Here is a 22,442-nt window from a genome sequence, read left to right on the forward strand (position 1 = left end):
AACGAATAAACGTTTTATTCTTTAAACTTTAAGAAAAAAAAAACGTATTAAATTTAAAATAATAAAAAATATAACAAATAATAAATTTTGAAAAATCAGAATAAAACAAAAAAACACAATTAACAATATTTCAAGTGAGAAATAACAACCAAATACGATCACTATATTTTAAAAAACCAAATAAATTTTTTTAAAATAACAACCAAATAAAAAATATCTTTTTTTGTTGCTTGAAATTATATTAATTTTTGTTATTTGTTTATAATTTTTTAATTTAATTTTAGTTGATTTTTTAAATATCATAATTGTATTTAGTAGTAATTTTTTTATATAAAATTTTGTTAATTTTTTTTTCTGTTTCATTTTGATTTTTCAAATTTATTATTATTTTTCTATTTTAAATTTAATATATTTTTTCTTAAAACGTATTCCAAGTATATTCTTCATTAAACATATTTTTAAGTAAGTTTATTCATCAAAAATATTTTGAATTACTTTTTAAACGTATTTTAAAATGATTTTTTTCTTAATTAATTTTTAAAAACTGATTAACAACCGATTAATGTGAGCCATTAAGGAATAAGACTATAATGGGAGAAAGAAAGCTCACAGACGTGGACATCTGTTACCAACTACTACCACTTATATAATTTAGTATTCTTACAGCCGCATAAAAGCCGATTTATTAATTAGGTCACCTTTTCTTTTTAGTTTTTAAAAAATAAATTTCAAAATAGTTTCAGTTTTCTTTCAATCATTAAGAAATTGTTGTAAGATAAACATAAAAAGACAACTCATTTGATCTTTAACATTTGGTTCTATTTATATATTATAACTTTAATTAAGTTTAAAATTCTTTCTAAATCCTAATATTTTAAATTTATTTCATAAATATAGGTTTGACTTTAGTTTAAATTAACTCACACATCAAAGTTGCATTTCATAAATATAAGTTTTAGTTTGGTCTTTTGTTATCAAAGTTTCATCTTTTCTCACTTGTCTCATCAATTTACTTTTACAATTTTACAATTTTCATGAATTCAATTCAATTATAATTACACTAACATATTTTAAGATATTCAAAAAAATATTTATGTAATTAAAAATTTATTTTTAACACGTTTTTTTTATGTCGTGAATCCGAACACACATGCTACCTAACCTTTTACTTTACATTTATGACACAACATTCCTTGCTCCATTTTCATGCTCTTTATATTCCATTAGTCTGCCAGAGAAAAAACTGATAATCACCTGTGACTGACATTTAAACAAGCACATGGCAATCAGTACAACAATAATTTAAAAATAAAAAATATAAAGGAGAATTACATTAAAAAATGGATAAATTATCGACCTTAATTACGTTTAATCCAACATTTTTGCAATTCAAATATTTCAAGGAAACATTACATATAGTCTGGTTTTGGCATAGATATGGAAACTTTGAAAAGTAAATTATTAGAATACTCTATTCCATTTTAAACTTAACTAAGAAATTACAAACACGCAATGGAATTTATTGCATACATTCGACTATTAAAAGATATAAATCATTCCTTGAAATGGAGCATTTTGTTTAGTGCAGTAAGATAAGCCTCTACACTGGAAACAACAACATCTACTCCTTTTCCAATCCCACTGTAAAAAGAGAAAAAACGAGTACTATTAGATCTGCATCTGGGGAATTAGTAAAACAATCATATACGTACTAAAGCAATCATGTTTTAATCAATAATACCTAAATGTTGGACTGATAATGTTTCCATTTAAAGTACAAGTATGTGAGTTCATGTTCTCTTTTCGAACTACAACATGTACAGTTGCAATTGCATCGGTGCCTTCCACTAATACAAAAAAGACTTTTTATACCAGTTAAAAAAGGCTTTTTATACCTATTTGTCGATCGGTATAGAAGCAGGGGATATAGAAAGTTTTCAACTTTTTATACGTGTTTTAAAACCGGTATAAAAGTTTTGATTTTACACCAGTTCTTTTTAGAACAAGTATAAAAAAGTATCGTTTTTAAACCTGTTGTTATGGGAACAGGTGTAAAAAAGTCTCACTTTTATACCAGTTAGAAACTCCAACCGGTATAAAAGTTGATTTTTTTTTCTATAGAGGATTATTTCTAAAAACACCCCACTTTAGCATATTAAACCACCCTCCACAACACCAATATGCATTTTACACCTAGTTCTAAGTGTAAACACACTAAAATTACTATTACTATTTCAACAACATTGTTATTTAACACACTAAACAGAATATCACCTTATATTTGCATCTAATTCATAGTGACAATCTTCACAGGCATTCATTACCACTAAATTAGCAATTTCATAACATATAATTTGTTATCAATTACTTTGATTATGGTCCTGTTCCTATCATGTTCATTGATACATAGTCCATTTAACCCTTATGCTCTCACCCATTAGTCCTTAGTCACTAGTGCAAATGTCTATTTACTTCTTCATCATGCATAAACAAAAGAACATATACATTTTTATTTACTTCTTCTTATATAAACCAGTTTTAACATGCAATTGTATTTAAACAGTGATTAACTCACTTAACCAATACTTAAACATTTAATTTTAGGAGTTACTTTAACATAACAATATACCCTTATTAATATACACAATAACCATTTCCTATCACAAGATATAATATAAACAATCAGTGATATGTTCACTAAAAGTGATATAGCATAAGTTATCAAAGTAAAATTATAATTTGTATCAGAATGCACCAGTAAAAGCACTTAAGAAACTGCACGTAACTCAGAAAATTATCTATTGTCTCTCTTCAGTGCAGAAATTTATATGCATTAATGAAAGAAAAAAGGAATACATATTTTAACTCACCAATTGATATTTCACCCTAGAATGCATATATTTTACTGCCAAAAGCATATATAATTTGCTAGTCAAAGAAAGTAAGAGTGTATCCACTAAGAAAAGCGATTGATGCATTGATAAAAAGAGTTGAGTATTGATGAGGTAATTTTGTTTGAAGTAATTTATTTGGCATGAGTTCAGAGTATTGATGAAGTAATTTTGTATCTATTTTTTTTTTATCAACAAAGAATATAAATATATATATATATATCCTCAACCCTGTAATCATATACAAGTAAATTTACTGCCAAAAGAAAAGAAAAAACTTTTAGAGTATAAGCTAAAGCCAAAATATGATGCTGCTACATATCTTTCCAATTAAAACTTAAAAGTCGAAAGTTACAATCATGAAATAGAAACTTAAACCCATGCCCCATATACAAGTACACTTAAGCATACATGAATCTCACCAATGTTTATTTGATTAAGTTATATACAAAGGAGAAAGAATGGAGTTTAACCAAATGAGAAAACTGACTTGATATGTCCACTTCTGGGAGGAGAGATCAAGTGTATTGGCATTCTCCAAACCTTTCAGTACCACTGGACGAGTGATCCCCGCTCCTGATAAGTCAAAAAATGCTCCATAGTTCTGTTGTGTATAAGATTTAATTAGTTGATGTTAGTGACCACTGATATAAATCACTGGACGAGCAAGAATGATAATGTGGAACTGAAACTAACAAGCCAATGCATAATTGCATACTATAAAAAAATAATTTCATATCTTGTAAATTTGTTTATATAGTATGGTGTGGAAAATTTAACCTGAAGTTCCACAGTTAAACTCAAGAGATCATTTGTGTTCTTTCCAGCCACTAGGGTGACAGGGTTGTCCACAGTGAACCTAGCTTTGCCACTGTTGCCTGATTGACTCCCTGAGAAGTTTTCGATATATGTCAGATAATTAAAATTAATTAATTCAAGAAGAACTTAATTGAAAAAGTAAACTCTGAACATTTCAAGAAGGAGCAGTCGTTCTTATGTCCTTACTTGATTTCAGATTAACCTTAGATTTTATTTTCTCTCATATTTAAAGAGATTGAAATTTTGCATAACAAAGACTCAAAATTATGATCATGTTAAGATTTGGTGGATCCTCTTTTCCACATTATTTAAATATAGAGATTCCTGTTCCTGTACAACAGGCCAGTACTTAGTGTTTCGTATGATTCAACAAAATTGTGTCCTCAAAAATGTCAGCAAAATAACAAGGAGAGAATAAAAGAAACTTGCGATGTAAAGAGAGAAAACTAACGAGAAGTGAAAGGTTATAGTTCCAGAGAGCGAGTTTCTAATCGAAATTTGAGAGGGAGACATAATGGAGTTCGTCGGCTGTGCAAACGGAGGGCTTATCGGTGACGGAGGTAGACAAAGCCCTGAGATGGAAGGAAGCGGTGGCGTGTGGGAGGGAGCTGTAGGTGGAAAACCCTAGGACTGTTCAACGAAGGATGAGACTCAGAAAATGAAAGAAAACTTGAAGTGCTGAAAAGACTACCTGTTTATATTTCTTCTTACGCTTTCCGTCGGCGATTTTGATGATGAACTTGGTGGAGNAGATGTTGGTGAGATTCGCACTGTAGCCGTTGCGTCCACCGGTGGTCTTCTTGACCTTGTCGTCATCGTTGCTGTCAGTGAGAAAGTGGCCGCAAATGAGTTTGGGGATCTCGACGGCTATGGCATCGCCGTTGTTGAAGACAGATATGGTGTTCCGCTTGGCATCGATGGTGACCTTGAGGATTGCCATGGAGGATCTCGCTGTTTGTTGTCGACGGTGTTGACGAGGATCTCGTCGGAGATTTTGTAGAAGCCAAGAACGTAGGAGACGAGGCGTCGAAGATCTGCGATGGTCTTCCCCACTACGGCGAGAGTGAGAAAGAAAGATGAAGCCTGAAACGAAAATAATCTATACAGTGGTGTAATTAAAAAGTTTTCAATATTACATATTTGCCATTAAATGGTAATTTTATACCGGTTTGAAGTTTTGATAGGTATAGAAAAATGCCTTTTTATACTGTTTTGAATACAATCGGTGTAAAAAGTTATTGAACCACTTTTTACACCTATTTTTGATATATCTGGTGTAAAAAAGTTTCTCATATTTACAATATTGTCACCGTAGTACTTTTTATATCTGGTAGATTTCAACAGGTATAAAAAGTTGATATAAAAAGTATACTTTTTACTAGTGTTCAGTCACTGTATTTAGAGAGTACTCAACTACTTTCACACCTTCCTGCATATAAAGTTTAGATACAACTTATCATCTCAAATTTCTGTATAAGAAATTATGAACCTTCTACTATAAGTTTCCCATGAAAACCCTAATCTTTGGGAGAGAAAGTTCACAAATATTTGTATATCAATCGAATTTTATAAGAGTACACCCATGATAATGATATTTTAACAACATTTTAACACCATTTACATGTTATTTTGTGATTGGTCTATGTTGATATTTATGATTATTATTATTTAGATCAATCACATAATGATATGTAAATAATGTTAAAATGTTGTAAAAAAAAATATTACGAAAGTATCGTTATATTCATGTGAAAACGGATAAATACTTATATTTACACTAAGAGATGTAATGAAAAGGAAAATGAAAATAGAAAGTTGGAAGTTGTTAAACATATTAAACCTTGACAATGAGATCGACAGCCTTGTAAGCTGAATCCACTGGTCCTTTTCCAACAGAACAAGCAACATGTGTGCTACTGTCAATTGAAACAAGTTTGACACTTGTTGTTGCAAAATTCAGGGTTCCACATGTCACCTACATTGATAGATATTGATTAATTTTTCTTCTTTCTTTTGTATTATTATCATACATAGTTTAAAATTAATTTCATTCCAATTTACCTGCAACCCACCAAGTTTCCAAATAGGTTCTACGTCAGAAACTTTATCTGATACCAATCCTTTAAGGTCAACATCAGTAACTCTCTAAGAAAAACAAAATATTAAGAAGACATTAGTTCAAGATGACGAAAATGGAGTCAGATTGTTTTGGTGTTCTCTATTTTTATGCTTCAAAATTTTGGATGCCTTCTATTTATGATTAGTAATTAATTTAGGGCTGCAAAACTATATTTTTTTGTTCGATATAGTAGGTTACAATTTCACGTTAAATAAGAGTTAATAAGCCCGATTATGTATAAAAAGGGTGGGATTTTTTTTAATTTATTGAAATGGATAAATTTTAATTATTTTATGAAAAATGAATAAATTTTATTTGGAAGTACAACTTTAAAATAAAATAAAAAGTTGTATTTGAAAGCATGAGTTTAAAATATGGAACACCAAGGTGAAATTAATATGTGATCAACATTAAAAGTCTCTTTATTTTATGCTTCCAAACACAATTTATTCATTTTCGTAAAAAAAATATCTATTTATATAAATTAAAAAAAAATTACACCCTTTTTATAAACAAGTGGAATAAATTAATCTTGTGCACTTAATTACAAAACTCACTCTTGAGAATTCTAAAATTCATGAAATAATCCATATATGTACCAACATGTTTCTCAAAGTATTTTATCGTTTAAACCGGATTAGTCATAAAGTATAACAAACTGTATAGTATATTGAGAAGTGAAAAAAGAAAAAAAAAACTAATTATTAACCTTTGTTTTTTCAGCCATTGCTTTGAAGTTTCTAAATACACTCTCAATTTCATCCTCCTTGAGTTCATAACCAAGCTGAAAGGGTAGAAATAGCTCAATGAGAAGAATGGTCATTGTGCCTTTGATCATAACAAAAAATAGTTACATACCTCTTTGAGTCGATTTTTCAAAGCTTGGCGTCCGCTAGTAGGTGAGGAAGTATAAACGAAGGAGAAACAAAAGTTATATTTTAAATATATGAAGTCTAAGATAAAAATTAATAAACATGAACCTATATATCACATTTCAGTTATAAAATTTTAAGTTAAATAAGGTTCAGTTCAACTCGACTCCAATAAATATAAAATTTTAAAACTCGATTTAATCTACTATAGATTGATGTGAGTGGATTCACTTACAAATATTTTATTTTTAAATTATTTTATATATTATTACATTGTGGATTATTAACTTGATTTCTTTTTTTTATAATTATAGAATCAAAATTCACTTAATTTTTCAAACTTATTATAAAGATAGTAGTTAAAGATTGAAGTATTAATATATGTATCTTGATAAACAAATAAATTAAATATCTAAACATTATTTAACAACATTCTAAAATTTAAAAAGATCAATTTGTAAATCTATAAAATTGTAACTATTAAATAATTATATTAAAAAATAATAAAGTGTTGTTATTAGTGGGTTATGGGTCAATCCATCTTTACTACTCATTAACTCATAAATTGGAACCATTTTGCCTTCTCTACATTGAAACAATTGTTTTGTAGATAAAAGAAATTAATTGATTAAAAAAGTAAATTCTTTAAGCCATTACATATGCTTGTAAAGTTAAATTAATGATGTCTATACCTCAGTTTGAATGAGGTGTGTTGAAAGTCTCACATCGACTAAAAATAAGATCAAATCACTTTACAAATCGATTTTGTAGAGTTATTTTGTAGAGTTAAGTTAAAATTACACTCACTTTCTAATATGTTGAATTATAATATTCATGTATAAGTATTTATAGCCTATGGCATATGTTGGACCAATTTCCAACATTTACACTCTATATATGATAATTATTCTTATATGACATTTCCACCCTAATTTTCAATTACAAAACTTTTTTTTTTCAAATTTAACTTTCTTTTGTTTTTCATAAATGTTTCTCTTGTTAATTTCATCTATAAGTTTCTTTCGTTTCAAAAATTTTAAACTTCGTATTTTATATCTATTTATCTAGTGTTCAAACAAATAAAAAAGCAACAATTTTAACAAAAAATAACTGAAATGATTTTATATTGATGCTATAATTTCAGCATTACTCATCGTATTACCTGTTATATTTGTTTTAACCTTCTTTAACTTTTTGCTCCATTCATTTTTCATAAATGTTTCACTTATTTCATCTATAAGTTTTATTTCAAGCATTTTGAGTTTTTTTTTTCTTTTTTTTTTATATTTTATGGCTACTATTCTTAAAAATTAAAAAAAAAAATATCAACAACAATACACCATTTTAATAAACTATACATTTTCTTTACTACATCTTAATATTAAATATGTATAAATTTTCTATATTATATAAATAGCTTTAGGTGTGCTTTTCGGGAATTCTTATTAAATGATTGTTATAAATTACAACTCCATACTATTTATATAAGATTAGAAAAAAAAAAAAAAAAGAAGAAGCTTATTACAGTAATTTCATTCTATAAAGTTACAATAATAATGATTTTAAATATGAACTACGTTGTTGCGTAATGAAGTGTGTTTATTATAAGGTTGTATAATCATTTTTCCTTCAGTTCACACCTCAAAATGTTTTTTTTTATATATATATTATTTTTACAATTTAAGATAACATTTTATCTTAATATATAGTTTATCTCTCTCTCTCTCTCTCTCTCTCTCTCTCTCTCTCTCTCTCTCTCTATATATATATATATATATATATATATATATATATATATATATATATATATATATATACATGTGTGTGTAAGAAAATGGCATATACCTTAGCTTCCCGAGTACCATATTAGCTCCACTGGACCTTTCATAACCAATATCTTCAGGAGAAAGTATTTCATATGTACCTCTGTGCTTTAACAATCCATCCTACAAAGTAAAAATAATATTAGAAGAAAACAAAAAGGAAAAAAAATTAAGAAACCAACTGAAAAATAGATATATAGAAATCATAATAGTTTATGTTGAAAGATATATCATAAATACAAGAGAATAGTAAAAATCATCACTGATTAGATATACAGAAATCATAATATTTATTTAAAGGTAACAAATAGAATAAGGTAGCTTTTAACTATCCCCTAACCTGATGAATGCCACTTTCATGTAGAAATGCATTATCACCTACAATAGCTTTGTGTGGCTGTAAATGCATACCAGAGAACTCTTCAACCTGTTAGAAAACAAAAGTATATAAAATTTTGAATTCAACAAAGGAGAAAAATATTCCAAAAAAGTTTAAAAATATTAAACCATCTTGCTGGTCTTCAGTATCTCCTTTGTATTAATTCCAGTATATAAACCACCTAAAACATGAACTCCTCTGCATCTTAGGGCCATCACAACCTTCAATAAAACAAATATAAAATAAGTTACTGAGCTCATTTTCTATACTAATAATAATAAGATAGAAAATAGAAGAATGATATATAATATTAACCTCTTCAAATGCAGCATTACCAGCCCTTTCACCAATTCCATTAATTGTTACTTCTAGTTGTCTTGCACCAGCACGGGCAGCCTGAAAGTAAATAGAAATTAGTGAAATTGATTACAGTAATTGAGTGATACAGTGTTATAAAAATACCTCTATTGTGTTTGCAGTAGCATGTCCAAGATCATTATGACAGTGAGCAGAAATAATAGCATTTTGAATTCCAGGGGTATTGGCTTTTATGTCAGCAATCAGTTTTCCAAACTCCAAAGGCATTGTTATGCCCACAGTGTCTCCTACGCCCAATGTTGTTGCCCCAGCTTTTATAACATCTCCATATATTTCATAAAGAAACTCTCTATCCGATCTGCTCCAATAAACATTCAATAAACCTTATTATTCTTGGAGTGGAGGACAACATAAATGATTAATTTTGAGAATAAAGTATTCTTGAGTTTTTTATTCTCTTCATTTCTTTTCTAGTCTTTTTTTTTTATGTAATTATGCATGTGTGCTGAATAAATTAGTATTGTGATTTGATATGAATTATATGAAATAAGAAGATAGTGATTATAGTGCGTGAAGTATATTGATGAGAAAGATCGAAATGAAATCATTTTGACTTTATTAATATTCAACTCATATATAAAAGAAGAAAACTAGCTGTATGTATGAAGTTTCAGTAAGAAGTCATACTCACAAATATATAATTTATTCTGTCATATTCTATGAATCGAGAAGTGGCTTAAACATAAGGATAATGATATTTAGACAATATTTTTTTGACAACATTTGAACATTGATTACGTATCAATCTGTTATTGGTAAAAAATTACTCCACAATCAATAATAATAATCATAAACATTATTGTGGAGTAATTTTTGACCAATCACATATTGACACATAATCAATGTTCAAATATTGTTAAAAAAATGTTGTCTAAATATCATTATCCTAAACCTAATATAACTATACTTTTGAGAGATAGGAGTAAATGAGTGATGAGTTTTAGATTCTATGTATGATATTTAATTCTTACAAAAGAGACACAAAAGTCTTTCTATATATGTTGTTGTTTAGACATTTGATGATTTTAGTTTAACATGTGAGTTGTGAAAAGATATATAAGTTTTTTTTATTTATAATTTTGTATAATTTAAATTCTTTCTAACTTATCCTGTGATTAGTGATATCGTTGACTATTTTTTCTTTCGTTCACTTTTAAGTTTTGTTATTAATATCGTTTACTACAAATGTATATTTTGTTAACAGACAATTTGAAATATCCTATCTTAGAAATGTGCAGGACTTTCCATAACATATTTATACTTTCCATACTTTAATTGCGTTCTTAATATTGATAATGTGGTGACCTAATTAATAGAAGTTCCTTCTACAATTGGACCGTTATATATGTATATATATATATATATATATATATATATATATATATATATATATATTATAACATATTTATTTTTGTCCATCTATTTTTATTTTAATTTTTTAGTATTGGAGGTACTTTTAAATTGATCTGGACTTCTTTAGGATTGATATCAGTACAATAACTTGGGATGCTTTATTGTTTCTTTAAAGATATTATGGTTGAGTGGATTAATTCAGATTCAATATAATCTAGTATAACTCAAATTTAATATTTTAAAATTTATATTTAACTATTTAATTTATAAAATTAATCGGATTAAGATTGTTTGAGTTGCGGTTTGGTTTGATTTTTTAGATTGTAGATTTATTATTATTTTTTAAATAAATTATATAAATATATTGAACCTTTAATTAAAAAAATTTACACGTATAATTTTAATAATAATTATTATAATTTTTTATCATATTTTTATAACTTACTATTAAGTTTTAACAAAATAGTATCATATTAAAAATAAAATTTAAAATTAGAAATATTTTTATAAATTTATAAATATTAAAATATAATTTAAATTCTAATCACAGCTATCTACTTTTAATTTAATTTCATTTATCTATTATTACTCGGTTACCCACGATCATTCACATATTTTAATTTTGGATTTGGTGGAATTAGATTTCTCTAGACTCTAAAAACATATATAAAAAATTAATGTTACAGTGACAGATATGATTTGTTAATAAAAGATAATGTTAATGTGAAAAATTTGTTAAAAAATTTCTTACATTATTCTTTCTTATTTTTATTTTTAAAAATATTTTTTTATAATAATTTTAATTATCCTAATATTATATATCAAATAAATAAATGTAAAAGTATATATTTTACCGTTCCTCAATATATTGAGGAGGAAAAATCTTTAACAACTCTTTTTTAACAATTTTTTAATAATCCTGACAGTTTGTAATTGATCCGTTTCCAATATTTTTTAAAATAAATTCAAACATATTCATCGAATTTTTTACTCATCTTCCACTGTGAGATAATAATATTTTTTACTATAATTATATTATTTTTTAATTTAAAATCATAATTATATATTATATTATTAAAAGTAGTGTGAAATCAATGTTCTTTTTTTTAAATCAATGTGAAACTAACTTTCTGGATATGAAAATGGAAAGGAGATGAGAGGAACCTGGCTGCATCCTCAGCAGCGAACTGGATGTCACGACAACCCAAACTGCGAGCGAAAGCAACCATGTTTCGAGCTATTTGAAGAACCTCTTCTTTGGTCTTCCGGAGCTTGTACTCCATGTGAATGGGGCTCGTGGCGATGAAGGGCATAAGCCTCGGCCTCTTCGCCTCCTTCACAGCCTCCCATGCAGTCCTAATGTCCTTCTCATTGCACCTGCATAGCACAACAATCACCGGAACGTACTCATCATCCTCGCACTTCTTCCCAACTTCCTCCGCTATCATCTTTACGGCGTTGAAGTCCTCCTGTGATGCAGACGGGAACCCCGCCTCGATCACGTCCACGCCCAGCTTAGCCAGCTGCCGTGCTATCCTCAGCTTCTGCTCTGCGCTCATGGCGGCGCCGGGGGCCTGCTCGCCATCTCGGAGGGTGGTGTCTAATATGCGGATATAGGAAGGGTCCGGAATATGACCCGGGATATACTCGGGCCGGGAACGAGAGCGAGTGCCGTTCATGATGCAAGTTTTGATTCAGAGAAAATATTGGACTGAGCAAGATGTTTTGTCTTCTCATTTATAGGAAGTTAAATATGTTTTTAGTCTTGGGAGGATTTTGGTTTTACTTTCTCTTTTAAAATAAGGTATAATTTATTCTTAACTTTAGAAAACTCTGATTTTAGTTTTTTTTACTAATTTATTTTAACTTTATTTGTTGTTTCAAACGCGTTTCTTAATTAATATTGAAACAAAAATGTGTTAAACAATCTAAATGTTATAATGAAACGTGTTTGAAACAATAAATAAAGTTAAAAAAATTTGATAAAAATGACTAAAATCAGAATTTTCTAAAGTTGAATGACTAAATTGTACCTTATTTTGAAAGAGGGACTAAAATCAAAATTGCCCTAAAGTATAGGGACTAAAAACATATTTAATCCTAACAAAATTAATTACTTTTTATTTAATATTTTTTTCTGAAATACTTTAACTTTTCTCTATACTTATACAATTATGCTTTAAGGAAAATATTAAGTAATTATTAATAAAAATTAACATTTAAAAGCTTGTTTTTTCTTGTTCAGACGTAATAAAACAATTATGAATGCATGGACATTCAGATCAGAATTGTACAAAATAACATATTGCACCCCTGATATGCTCCCCCATATCGTGATAGGTTAAATTTAGGGTATAAATTAAAGAAATAAAATCTAGGAAAAAGATTGTTTTACACTCTCTTTTTTTTTTTTTGACAAATGGTCTTTATTGGTTTTATAATAAAATATTATATTAATATGATAAAATAAATGTAAATAGAAAATTGTACTAAAATAATAATTTATACAGTCTTGAGTTGAATGTAAGATAAAAATAAGAGTGTCATATGATCACGATTTTAAAATCTATTATTTACTATGTATTAAAGGAAGAAATCTTATGTCTTAAAGAAGGCAATCAGATTTTGGCTATTTTTTTATAAGAGAATTTAAAATATTCTAAATGATAGAAATGATCATATTTTAAATTTTTTTATTAATTTCTTTTTGTAAAACTTACACATACTTAAAATTTAGTATTAAAGCAAAAAGTAAATAAAATTTTGAATTTTAATGACATAGAGGGACTTATAAAAAAATTGCTTAACATCTCAAAATAAAATCTTGCATTAAAAATGACTTTTTTTATAAATAAGGAGTAGTAGTAATAACTGACATCTTCTATGAGTACTTTGAAAATTGTAGTATTATAATTGTTATAATAATGATTTAATGCAATAATATTAACCAAAAGATCTAGATCTTGTAGTATCATTTCAAATTAAATGTATTTTTTTTCAGATGATAAAACATTAACCTGTTTTAATTTATCCCAAAATAATTAACTTTCTGAAATTAATACATTTAGGGAAAGAGTTGCGTTATTAAAATGATTTTTTTTAAAAGAAATAATAATAAGTAACTGAATTTTGTTGTGTTGAGATTGAATCCAGCTTCTTTATTCTCTAACTAATTTCTATATATATTTAAATGTTTTATTCAATGTTAAATTTATATTTATACTTGTGAATAAACACATCATTTACCTTATTTTATTAATTTGGATTGAGTTTGATCTAAGTTAAGTTTCAATTAAATCATTTCTAAAATAAATCATTAGCTATCTTCTTGATGGGGCTCATCGTAAGAAAAGTTTTACATTAATAATCATTGTTAACAATTCTCATATGTACACTTATATGTATCAGACAATTTATTTTCTCTTAATAATGACTAAACTAAGTGATTATTTATATTAATTACATTGTATTATATGGTATGGAACACCTAATGAACTGGTCGGTCGAGTAATATAAACCGAGTGATTGACCTTAAACAAAAATTAGAGATAAGAATTGTTATGTTAAACTAAAGCATGATTATTACCAGTTGAGCTGTAATTATTTTCAATATAATCAAACAAAGTGAAGGACGAACGGTGACTTGGGCGAGAAATTGGATGAAGAGTTACCTATGCAAGGAATTGACAAACGAAACTTGGAGAATTGTTAACCTCAAATTCACAGACTCGTATGTATTATCATGGAAGGACACTTGAATTAGTAGTTTACGTTTAAGAGCATCAATCTATAAAAGCATGTTATATAAATAGTTATATATCTCACCATGCTTAAACCAAGACACAATTATCATGAGCAACTATGTGGCAACTGATTGAATTGATGCCCAAATTTTGCTGAATTTGACAACACCATACCTATTGATATGTTTAAAAGTTAAATATCTTTTTTGTGTCTTCATTTCAAGTGAAAATTGGTATTAGTCATTCTTTGAAACTTTAAATCAATTTAGTTTTTCATCTTTAGAACTACGTAGATTTAGTTCTTTAATAATCAAAATTTGTTAAGTTTATTTGATATTTTAAACGCATATTAAGATAACATTTGAGTTGTTTAAATCGTCCGACACATTTTTACATAAATATTGATTGAAAAATGTCTTTAAATTTTAAATAAATCTAACAAAATTTAATTAAAAGAATTAAATCTACACATTTATAAAATTGAAAAAGCTAAATTAAGTTAAGATTGTATTAATCTCAATTTTCATTTAAAATTGAAGAATAAAAACATATTGAATTGTATGTTTAAAAACAGAAATAACGATTACTATTATTTGAATTAAAAGGACAAACTACTCAAGAAGTTCGACTAAAAGCTGGCATAAAAGGGATAGACAACATTCTTTTATAAGTTACGGGTGTTGTTGGTTCATGTAACAATTGTATGTAGCAATTATAGGTATGTCACATCCAATTTTACTACATTTATGTAATAAATTCTTTTGACTTTTGTGGAGACGGTGGTGAACTTATATGGAAAAATAGTAAGTTGTGGAGCAGAGTCCAGCTTGTTTATCTCTGGAAATTATTTATTAGATATTATTAATCTTGTTCTTTTGTCATAAAAATAAGCATGAAAGGTTGAATTTCACCTGTATTTCCCTTAAGGTGTGAAATTGAGTTTAGCTATTACTGGTGTAAAGATATCTTATTGGTGAGTATAGAAAGTTGTTTCAGTGACGTAAAACTTCAAATAACCGACTCATCCAAGTTATTTTTCTAAATCGAGAGAAGAAGAAAGAGTATAAGCAAATGCACACAAATAGGGGGCTGACCCACAATTTCTGAGGCATAGTGCCACCCTTAAAAGTTTAAAAAATTACGTGGAATAGTTTGTATTAGTGTGTATATATATATATATATATAACTGCACTACGTGGAATAGATTTTAAGTTTGGATATTATTTATCTTCAGATTTAGATACTTTTTACACACGTTGAAAGGAAAATCTTAAATATAAGAAGATTTATATATGTGTGAAAGATTTTTTTGTGCATCACATCAACTTACTCGTATAATAATTGATTAGTCGATTCTAGTTTCATAGGATTATAGTGTATATGGAAAAAATATTGACATCCCTTATATTTGTATAAGCAAAATATTTTAGAATTTGTGTATGGAAAAAAAAGTTGAATATATTTCTTATTCAGTTATGAATGATATAATTAAGTTTCTGAATTCTTTATTATAAAAAATTATTTATCTAGTTATTTATATCAAATACATGTTTTGTTTTCATATGTATATTTGATGTAAGTAATATTATGAAGTGAATGATGTATATGACTTTAGACTCCCAATTCACTCATGAAGATAATAAATTTGATGATATTCAAGCATATGTCAGTAACGGTTTTGCACAGGATAAATAAATGGTTTAATCATTTTGATAATCTTTATTTTCGGTGACTTTTTTCAGTTAGGTCCCTTATTTTTTCTTTTTCTCAATTGGGTTCCTATTTTTGAAAAATTAAAGCAATTAGGTCATTGTCGTTAGTTCCGTACTAACACCATTAAAAAGGGTGACACGTGTCAGCTCGTGATTTTTTTGAATTTTTTAAATATATTTTTAATTATTTTTATTTTTTTCTTTTAAAAATAAAATTTGCCACGTGTCAAGTTGACATTGTGCCACGTAGCAATGACAGTGTGAGGTGGCATTGACAGTGCCACGTGTCACTGTCAAATCACGTGTCGTTGCGTTTGTTTCAATTTGTCCCTGTATTTTTATTTTGTTCCAATTTGGTCCTTGTATTTTTATTTTGTCTCAATTTAGTCCTAATTTTTTTAAAAAATTAAAAAAAAATTGTTCCTTCCCAAATAAAATACGGTATGTACATTTTCCAAATTTTTGTCTTTAAATTTGTTTCTGTTAAGCAAATTGTTAGTGATGATGTATTTCAAATCGAAATATTTAACTCTAGAAACCTTTTATGAATTGTTTAGGAAGTATTGAGACTATACTTGTGTAGATTACCTTCACAAAAATATTTATTATTGAGATGTTAACATTTATAGGTTACTCATTCATATTATTTAGGTTAAATGATTTCTTTACTACTATATAAATAAAAATGTGTCATNTNTTAGTTTGTAATTTTTTTNNTTNTNNNANNAAAAAATTAATTTGTATAAATTTCTTTGTAAAGATTTATATACAAATAAAATTTTGTTTGAAGAGAAACAAAATTGTTTAGTTTTTTAAAAAAATAGGACTAAATTAAGACAAAATAAGAATACAGGGATCAAATTGAGACAAATTAAAAATATAGAGACCAAATTGAGACAAATCTAATGACACGTGGTCTGATAATGACACGTGGCACTATCAGTGCCACCTCACATTGTCATTGTCACGTGGCTCAATGTCAACTTGACACGTGGCTATTTTAAAAAAAAAATAAAGAAATAAAAAAATAAAAATAAAAATAATTAAAAATATATTTAAAAAATTCAAAAAAATACGAGCTGACACATGTCACCCTTTTTAACGGTGTTAGTACGGAACTAACGAAAGTGACCTAATTGCTTCAATTTTTCAAAAATAGGGACCCAATTGAGGAAAAGAAAAAATGAGGGACCTAATTGAAAAAAATCATCGAAAATAGGGACTATCAGAATGATTAAACCTATTTAAATATATATTATCCCTTATATTACTACATAAGTGTAGTTTGTTGACTTGTAAGTTTCATTTGTGATTTTAAGGTATAAGAAAGTTGTTATTAATTCAAACATCATTGGCATCTACTTGTGATTTTCTTGTCAAACAACATTCGTTTTGTGGTTTTCCTTCTTACACAAGTCTCCCCCAATCATCTTAGACAAATAATAGATTGATAAAAATTTCAATGTTATGAAATTTCTTTGTTATATAACAAAAATTCAAGAGTCCTCTTCCAATTTTCAATAAGTTTATTCACCACATAAGGAAAACTTGTGCAAAGCATGTAATAGAAATATACAATAGTATGTAATTGTTAGAAAATTATAATTTGTAGAACTATCTAGATTTTGGCTTATAATTCTATTTCTGTTTGAAAATCATATTTTGTTTTTGATTCTGTGTTAGATTGTGTTGGATTTTATATACAAGTTGTATATGTAGGATGAAATATAAAGAAGAAAAATATTTTAAAAATCGTTAAAATTAGACTTCATTAATAGCCAAAATCGAAACATAAATGAATATTTGACTTCGGTTCAGGTCATAACTGAAGCTAAATATCATTTCAGGAAAAAAAAAATATTTAGAAAAAAATTACTTTGACATTGGTTATTGCTAAACCAAACCAGAACTAGGTATGTGGCCTCAATTTTGGATAGAATTAAGGTTAAATATCCTTAATATTATTTAATTATTTTAAATAAAAAAGGATATATGATCTTAGATATATCTACAATAAATGTAAAAAAGAGATTTGGCCTCAAATATTATCTGATTTAAAATAATTATTTAATTTTAAGAGTCTTTAGCATCATTCTCAATCAAATTAAGACAAAAGATACTAAAAATTGAATAATTATTTTAAATTAAAGGTGTATAATTTCAATTATTAATAGAATTGAGATCGAAAATCCATTTCTTTTTATTTTTGATTTAGTGGTTATTTTTTTTAACAGAAAAAAATGTAAATCTTTTTGGTTCATAACCGATGAAAAGAAATCTCTTTTTTTTTTATCTTAGTTTAATATATTTCAGAGTTGTAGAACGGCTACTCATTATAAAAATAATCGTGTTGTTCCCTCTCTTTCCTACACTAATGTTATAGTATATAAGTGAAAAGAAGTTTCATCTTAAAAAACCGATTTTTGAAAAATATACAAATTTTAAGCATTCAATATACTAACAATTTAATAAAAACTAAATTTAAAATACCAAAATTTATCATATATTTGAATCTTAATTAAACCTTTAATAGAAGATAAAAATATTGAGAGTAAAAATAAGTGATATTATTTGAATAGAAATTTATCTAAACGTTGATACATTTAGATAAATTATTAAGTATGAAATTTGAAATTTAATTAAATTTAAGTGTTTTAAAATTTTATTATTTTTAATTAATTATTTACTAAAATGTTTATTTTATTAAGTGTTTAAAATATTTTATTATTTTGGTTAAGTACTTGCTGATTGGTTTTGTCGTGAATAGAATATACGTTATTGTTATTTTCGTCTTTCCATCTCCAATTTAATCATGTGATTGTTATTTCCGTCTTTCCATCTCCAACTTAATCATAGACGCATCTCCCTCAATCTTAATCACAGACGCTCGCTTTCCTTCTTTTAACCTAACATAATAATTAGGTCATTGGAAAGATGACAAAAGTCAAAGTAATGATCATATTATTCAATGACGAAAATTAAATGAAAAATACTAAAAAATTATTTTAAGCAGTCGATTAAGAAAATTATTTTAAGAAAAAATTCAATTCAAAGTTTAATTTTTTAAAAATAATTAGAATTTTTATTAAAATAAAGAAATGGTTTCGTAGAAGGTTTTTTTTATTAAAACTTTATAACCATATCAATAAAATAAATTCAAAATGTCATAAGATTGCAAACAAATTAGTTAGATTTCTTTCAAATATATGGCTATGGATAAAAATTAGTTATTAGTAATGATATTTTTACACTTATTCAACATCATATTTTAATTATATACTTATTCAAAAGAATATTTTTTATTCAGAATATAAAGTAAATTAAGATAAATCAAGTAGAATAATTAAAATATTAATATTTTATTAAGTATTAAATAGGTGTAAAAGATTAAAAGGTTTATTTTTATAATTTTTTTTATAGAAACTTCCCCCTTAGAGGTGTATTATCACTCGATCTAGTTGTCACATCCAAAATGGAAATGGTAATAGAAAAGACATTTAGATAGCAAAGCATTTATTTTCCATCCACATTTTCCTTTTCCGCTCGGGTATATGCAAAATTAAAAAGAAAATATTATTGTGGTAGTTTAAAAATATGGAGACTTAAGTTATTTTAATATTAAATGGTTTATTTATAAAAAGTTTTATTAAAACGAGTTTTATTATTTTAAAACGTATCATTTTTTTAGAAAATATTTTTTTAGAATTCTTTATTCTTGATAGGGGAAGTTAAACCTACTCTTTATATATATGTTTGTTATGATGAACAAAAGAATAGTTTTATAGTTTCTTCCACAACAAATGTTATAATAATTGTTTTGTCTTCATTATGTTTGTGTTTAATATATGAATTCGTTATTGGTAAATGAATCGTACTTTAAACAAATTGAATTTGTTATTTTTGGATGAAATAATCGATTTAACAAAGTGTATATAATCTGTTAGATTTTTTCAAATATCATTATATGCTTAACAAGGAGAAACTACTATGTAGTAATCAATTACATTAATTGTATAATCGATTAAAACATAACTATTTTTTCATGTAACAGTAGACAGGTCGAGAGGAAAGTCCTACACCGAAGAAGATTCATTTATTTGAGGATGACACTCTTGGTTGGTTACACGAGCTTTCTAACATCATTGCAGATGCGTCGATGATTGTTCCATGGGATCCTACTATATTTGGAAGAGACTCAGAGATCCCATTATACTTGCATAATAGAGAAGAGCTTAATATTACCCTCATTCAATTGTGGATGATGTAAGTCTATAAGCACTTATTTATATAAAATTGATTTATCAAGTTACTTATATCATATCATTTCTTGATTTTAGGTATATGTTTGGTGTAACTAACAAGATGGGGTTCAATGATGTATATGGGTTCATTGAACCCCAAATGACTCACAAAGGAAATAAATTTGGTGACATCCAAGCATACATCACCAATTTTTTTTGCAATGGGGAAGGAGCTATATTTTATCCCTGGGTAAGAGAAGTTTTTTAACTTTAAACTTTCATTTTTTATTTTAGTATATAACAATTAAGTTATTACCAATTTCAGGCATCATTGACAACTACTTGTGCTTTCCCTAACGGAGAACACTATTGTATTGTTTTGTTCATTCCATAAGTTTCCTCTCAACCCTCTCAGACAAGTAGTAGATTGGCAAGAACTTCAATGTTTGGATTTTCTTCCTTATATAAATGTATTCTAATGCCATTTTTTTAATAGTTCCCTTGCAGCACATATGATGTTGTCCGAGAGATCAACTGCTAAAGCTAAAAAGCTTGCATGGTTGACCCTTAAGGTTTGGTATTTTAGTCTATACTTTGTTACATTTTGTACCATTTCAGTGATATTCCTTAACATTTTATAGATGATATATTGTGCTGTAATAAACAAAGCGGGAAATGGTATTGGATGATGAACAATGTTCGTGCCCATGTTACAAGTGGATGGGAAATGGTAATATCTAGTTTTATTGAATATTTTTTTCTCTATAGTTTAGAATTCATATACACTAATTGAAATCATTGTGTCTTATGTAGATATTCAATTTTATTACTTAATTACAGACAAGTCCTTTAAATCCATAAGGAAAGCACTTGCAAAATATGTAATTCAACTCTATAATTGGGGATATTAGTAAGTTGTACATTAGCATATTTGTGATTAGGTTAACTTTGTACATTGGTTTGATTTATGCTTCTAAGTTAATTTATGATTATAACTATATGTACTTTGAATTGATTTATGATTTATTATAATTTATGATTATAATTTTATGTACATTGAATTGAACTGTTGTGGACAATTTTGAAATATGCAGGTCTGTTTCTGTATTTGGGATTGTTACAGAAACAGACCTATTTAAAAAAAAAAAAGTAGAATATGCCTTGGTTGTGACCATAACCCAAGTAGAAAGCCCTCTATGGCATCAATTTTGGCCACAAAAGGATGACGAAAAAAACCACATCTACTATCTTGGTTCAACCACAACTGAGGCAGAAAACTCACCTATAATGTCCCGGTTATCTAGCAACCGATGCTAATTAAAACTCTGGCGAAAAAGAAAGTAGAAAAGGGATAACTCTCTACCGCCTTGGTTGAATTTGAACTGAGACAAAATTCTACACCTTTTTGCCTTGGTTCAGAATCGAGACAAAAAATTTATCGCTTTTTGTTTTATCTGTATGTGATTCGGTTCTAAAACCACTATAGATAGACAAAAATAACCATTGTCATTTCTTTCTATTGCACTAGTGTGGGTTGCCAATAAAAAAAAAAAAAAACTCAAAAAAGTGAAAATAAATGTCTAAGTAGTTGAGCCTGGAAGTTGTTTCATTGCATTCCTGCATCAAACGGGTGGGTTCAGTCCAATAAACTTCTGTGGCATATGAATTGTAAACGATGTAAAGTATTGCCATGTCACACTTGGTGAGTTTAGTAAAGATCTGAATCAGTTTTTCTGAATTCTATCAAAAAGTAATAATTTTTCTAATCCAATCAAATTAAGTCTTTTTGTTTTATCACTTTTGTCTTTACACAATAACTTAGTTTAGATAATTACTCTAAGGTGCTAAAATTGCACAAAGATTTTGTCTTTTTGTTAGATATAATAACCAACCTCTTTTATAAAAGTAAACATTGTAAGCCTAGCGGTTAATGCGATGTTAAAAATTATGTTAGTCGTTATATTTCTCAAAAGAGAAAAGATTGTAGGGACAGAAAATTCGAGGTCCGCTGAATATATAATTATGTTAAAATAGGTTTACCTCAGAAAAAAACAAAAGTGAAAGAAGCTTCGTTTGGTGAATTTACTTAACAGGTAAACAAAGCCTTTCTTT

The 22,442-nt window shown here is 27.0% G+C and overlaps 1 protein-coding gene across 5 annotated transcripts; it reads right to left on the reverse strand.

Annotated features, from left to right (window-relative positions):
* Positions 1-1,219: 1,219 nt before the first annotated feature.
* LOC106753721 (probable 2-isopropylmalate synthase) lies at positions 1,220-12,354 on the reverse strand. 5 transcript variants are annotated; one of them, XM_022777684.1, is made up of 13 exons: positions 11,799-12,354; positions 9,366-9,579; positions 9,219-9,299; positions 9,032-9,124; positions 8,865-8,951; positions 8,547-8,647; positions 6,688-6,721; positions 6,539-6,613; positions 5,772-5,855; positions 5,551-5,685; positions 5,098-5,139; positions 1,742-1,845; positions 1,220-1,641 (listed from the first exon to the last, which is right to left on the reverse strand). In XM_022777684.1, the coding sequence occupies exons 1-13, from the start codon at positions 12,311-12,313 to the stop codon at positions 1,554-1,556; spliced, it is 1,653 nt and encodes a 550-aa protein (XP_022633405.1). In that variant the 5' UTR covers positions 12,314-12,354; the 3' UTR covers positions 1,220-1,553. The 5 variants fall into 5 exon arrangements, 1 of the variants encoding a protein (XP_022633405.1); XR_002666833.1 differs by lacking the exons at positions 1,742-1,845; positions 5,098-5,139; positions 5,551-5,685; ... (7 more) ...; positions 9,366-9,579; positions 11,799-12,354 and adding exons at positions 3,382-3,495; positions 3,672-3,781; positions 4,162-4,340; positions 4,402-4,853 and having other exon boundaries at positions 1,352-1,641; XR_001375256.2 differs by lacking the exons at positions 1,220-1,641; positions 1,742-1,845; positions 5,098-5,139; ... (8 more) ...; positions 9,366-9,579; positions 11,799-12,354 and adding exons at positions 3,185-3,495; positions 3,672-3,781; positions 4,162-4,340; positions 4,422-4,853.
* Between the last annotated feature and the right edge of the window lie 10,088 nt (positions 12,355-22,442).

Source organism: Vigna radiata, unplaced genomic scaffold (assembly GCF_000741045.1).
Source record: "Vigna radiata var. radiata cultivar VC1973A unplaced genomic scaffold, Vradiata_ver6 scaffold_7, whole genome shotgun sequence".
NCBI classification, from domain to species: domain Eukaryota; kingdom Viridiplantae; phylum Streptophyta; class Magnoliopsida; order Fabales; family Fabaceae; genus Vigna; species Vigna radiata.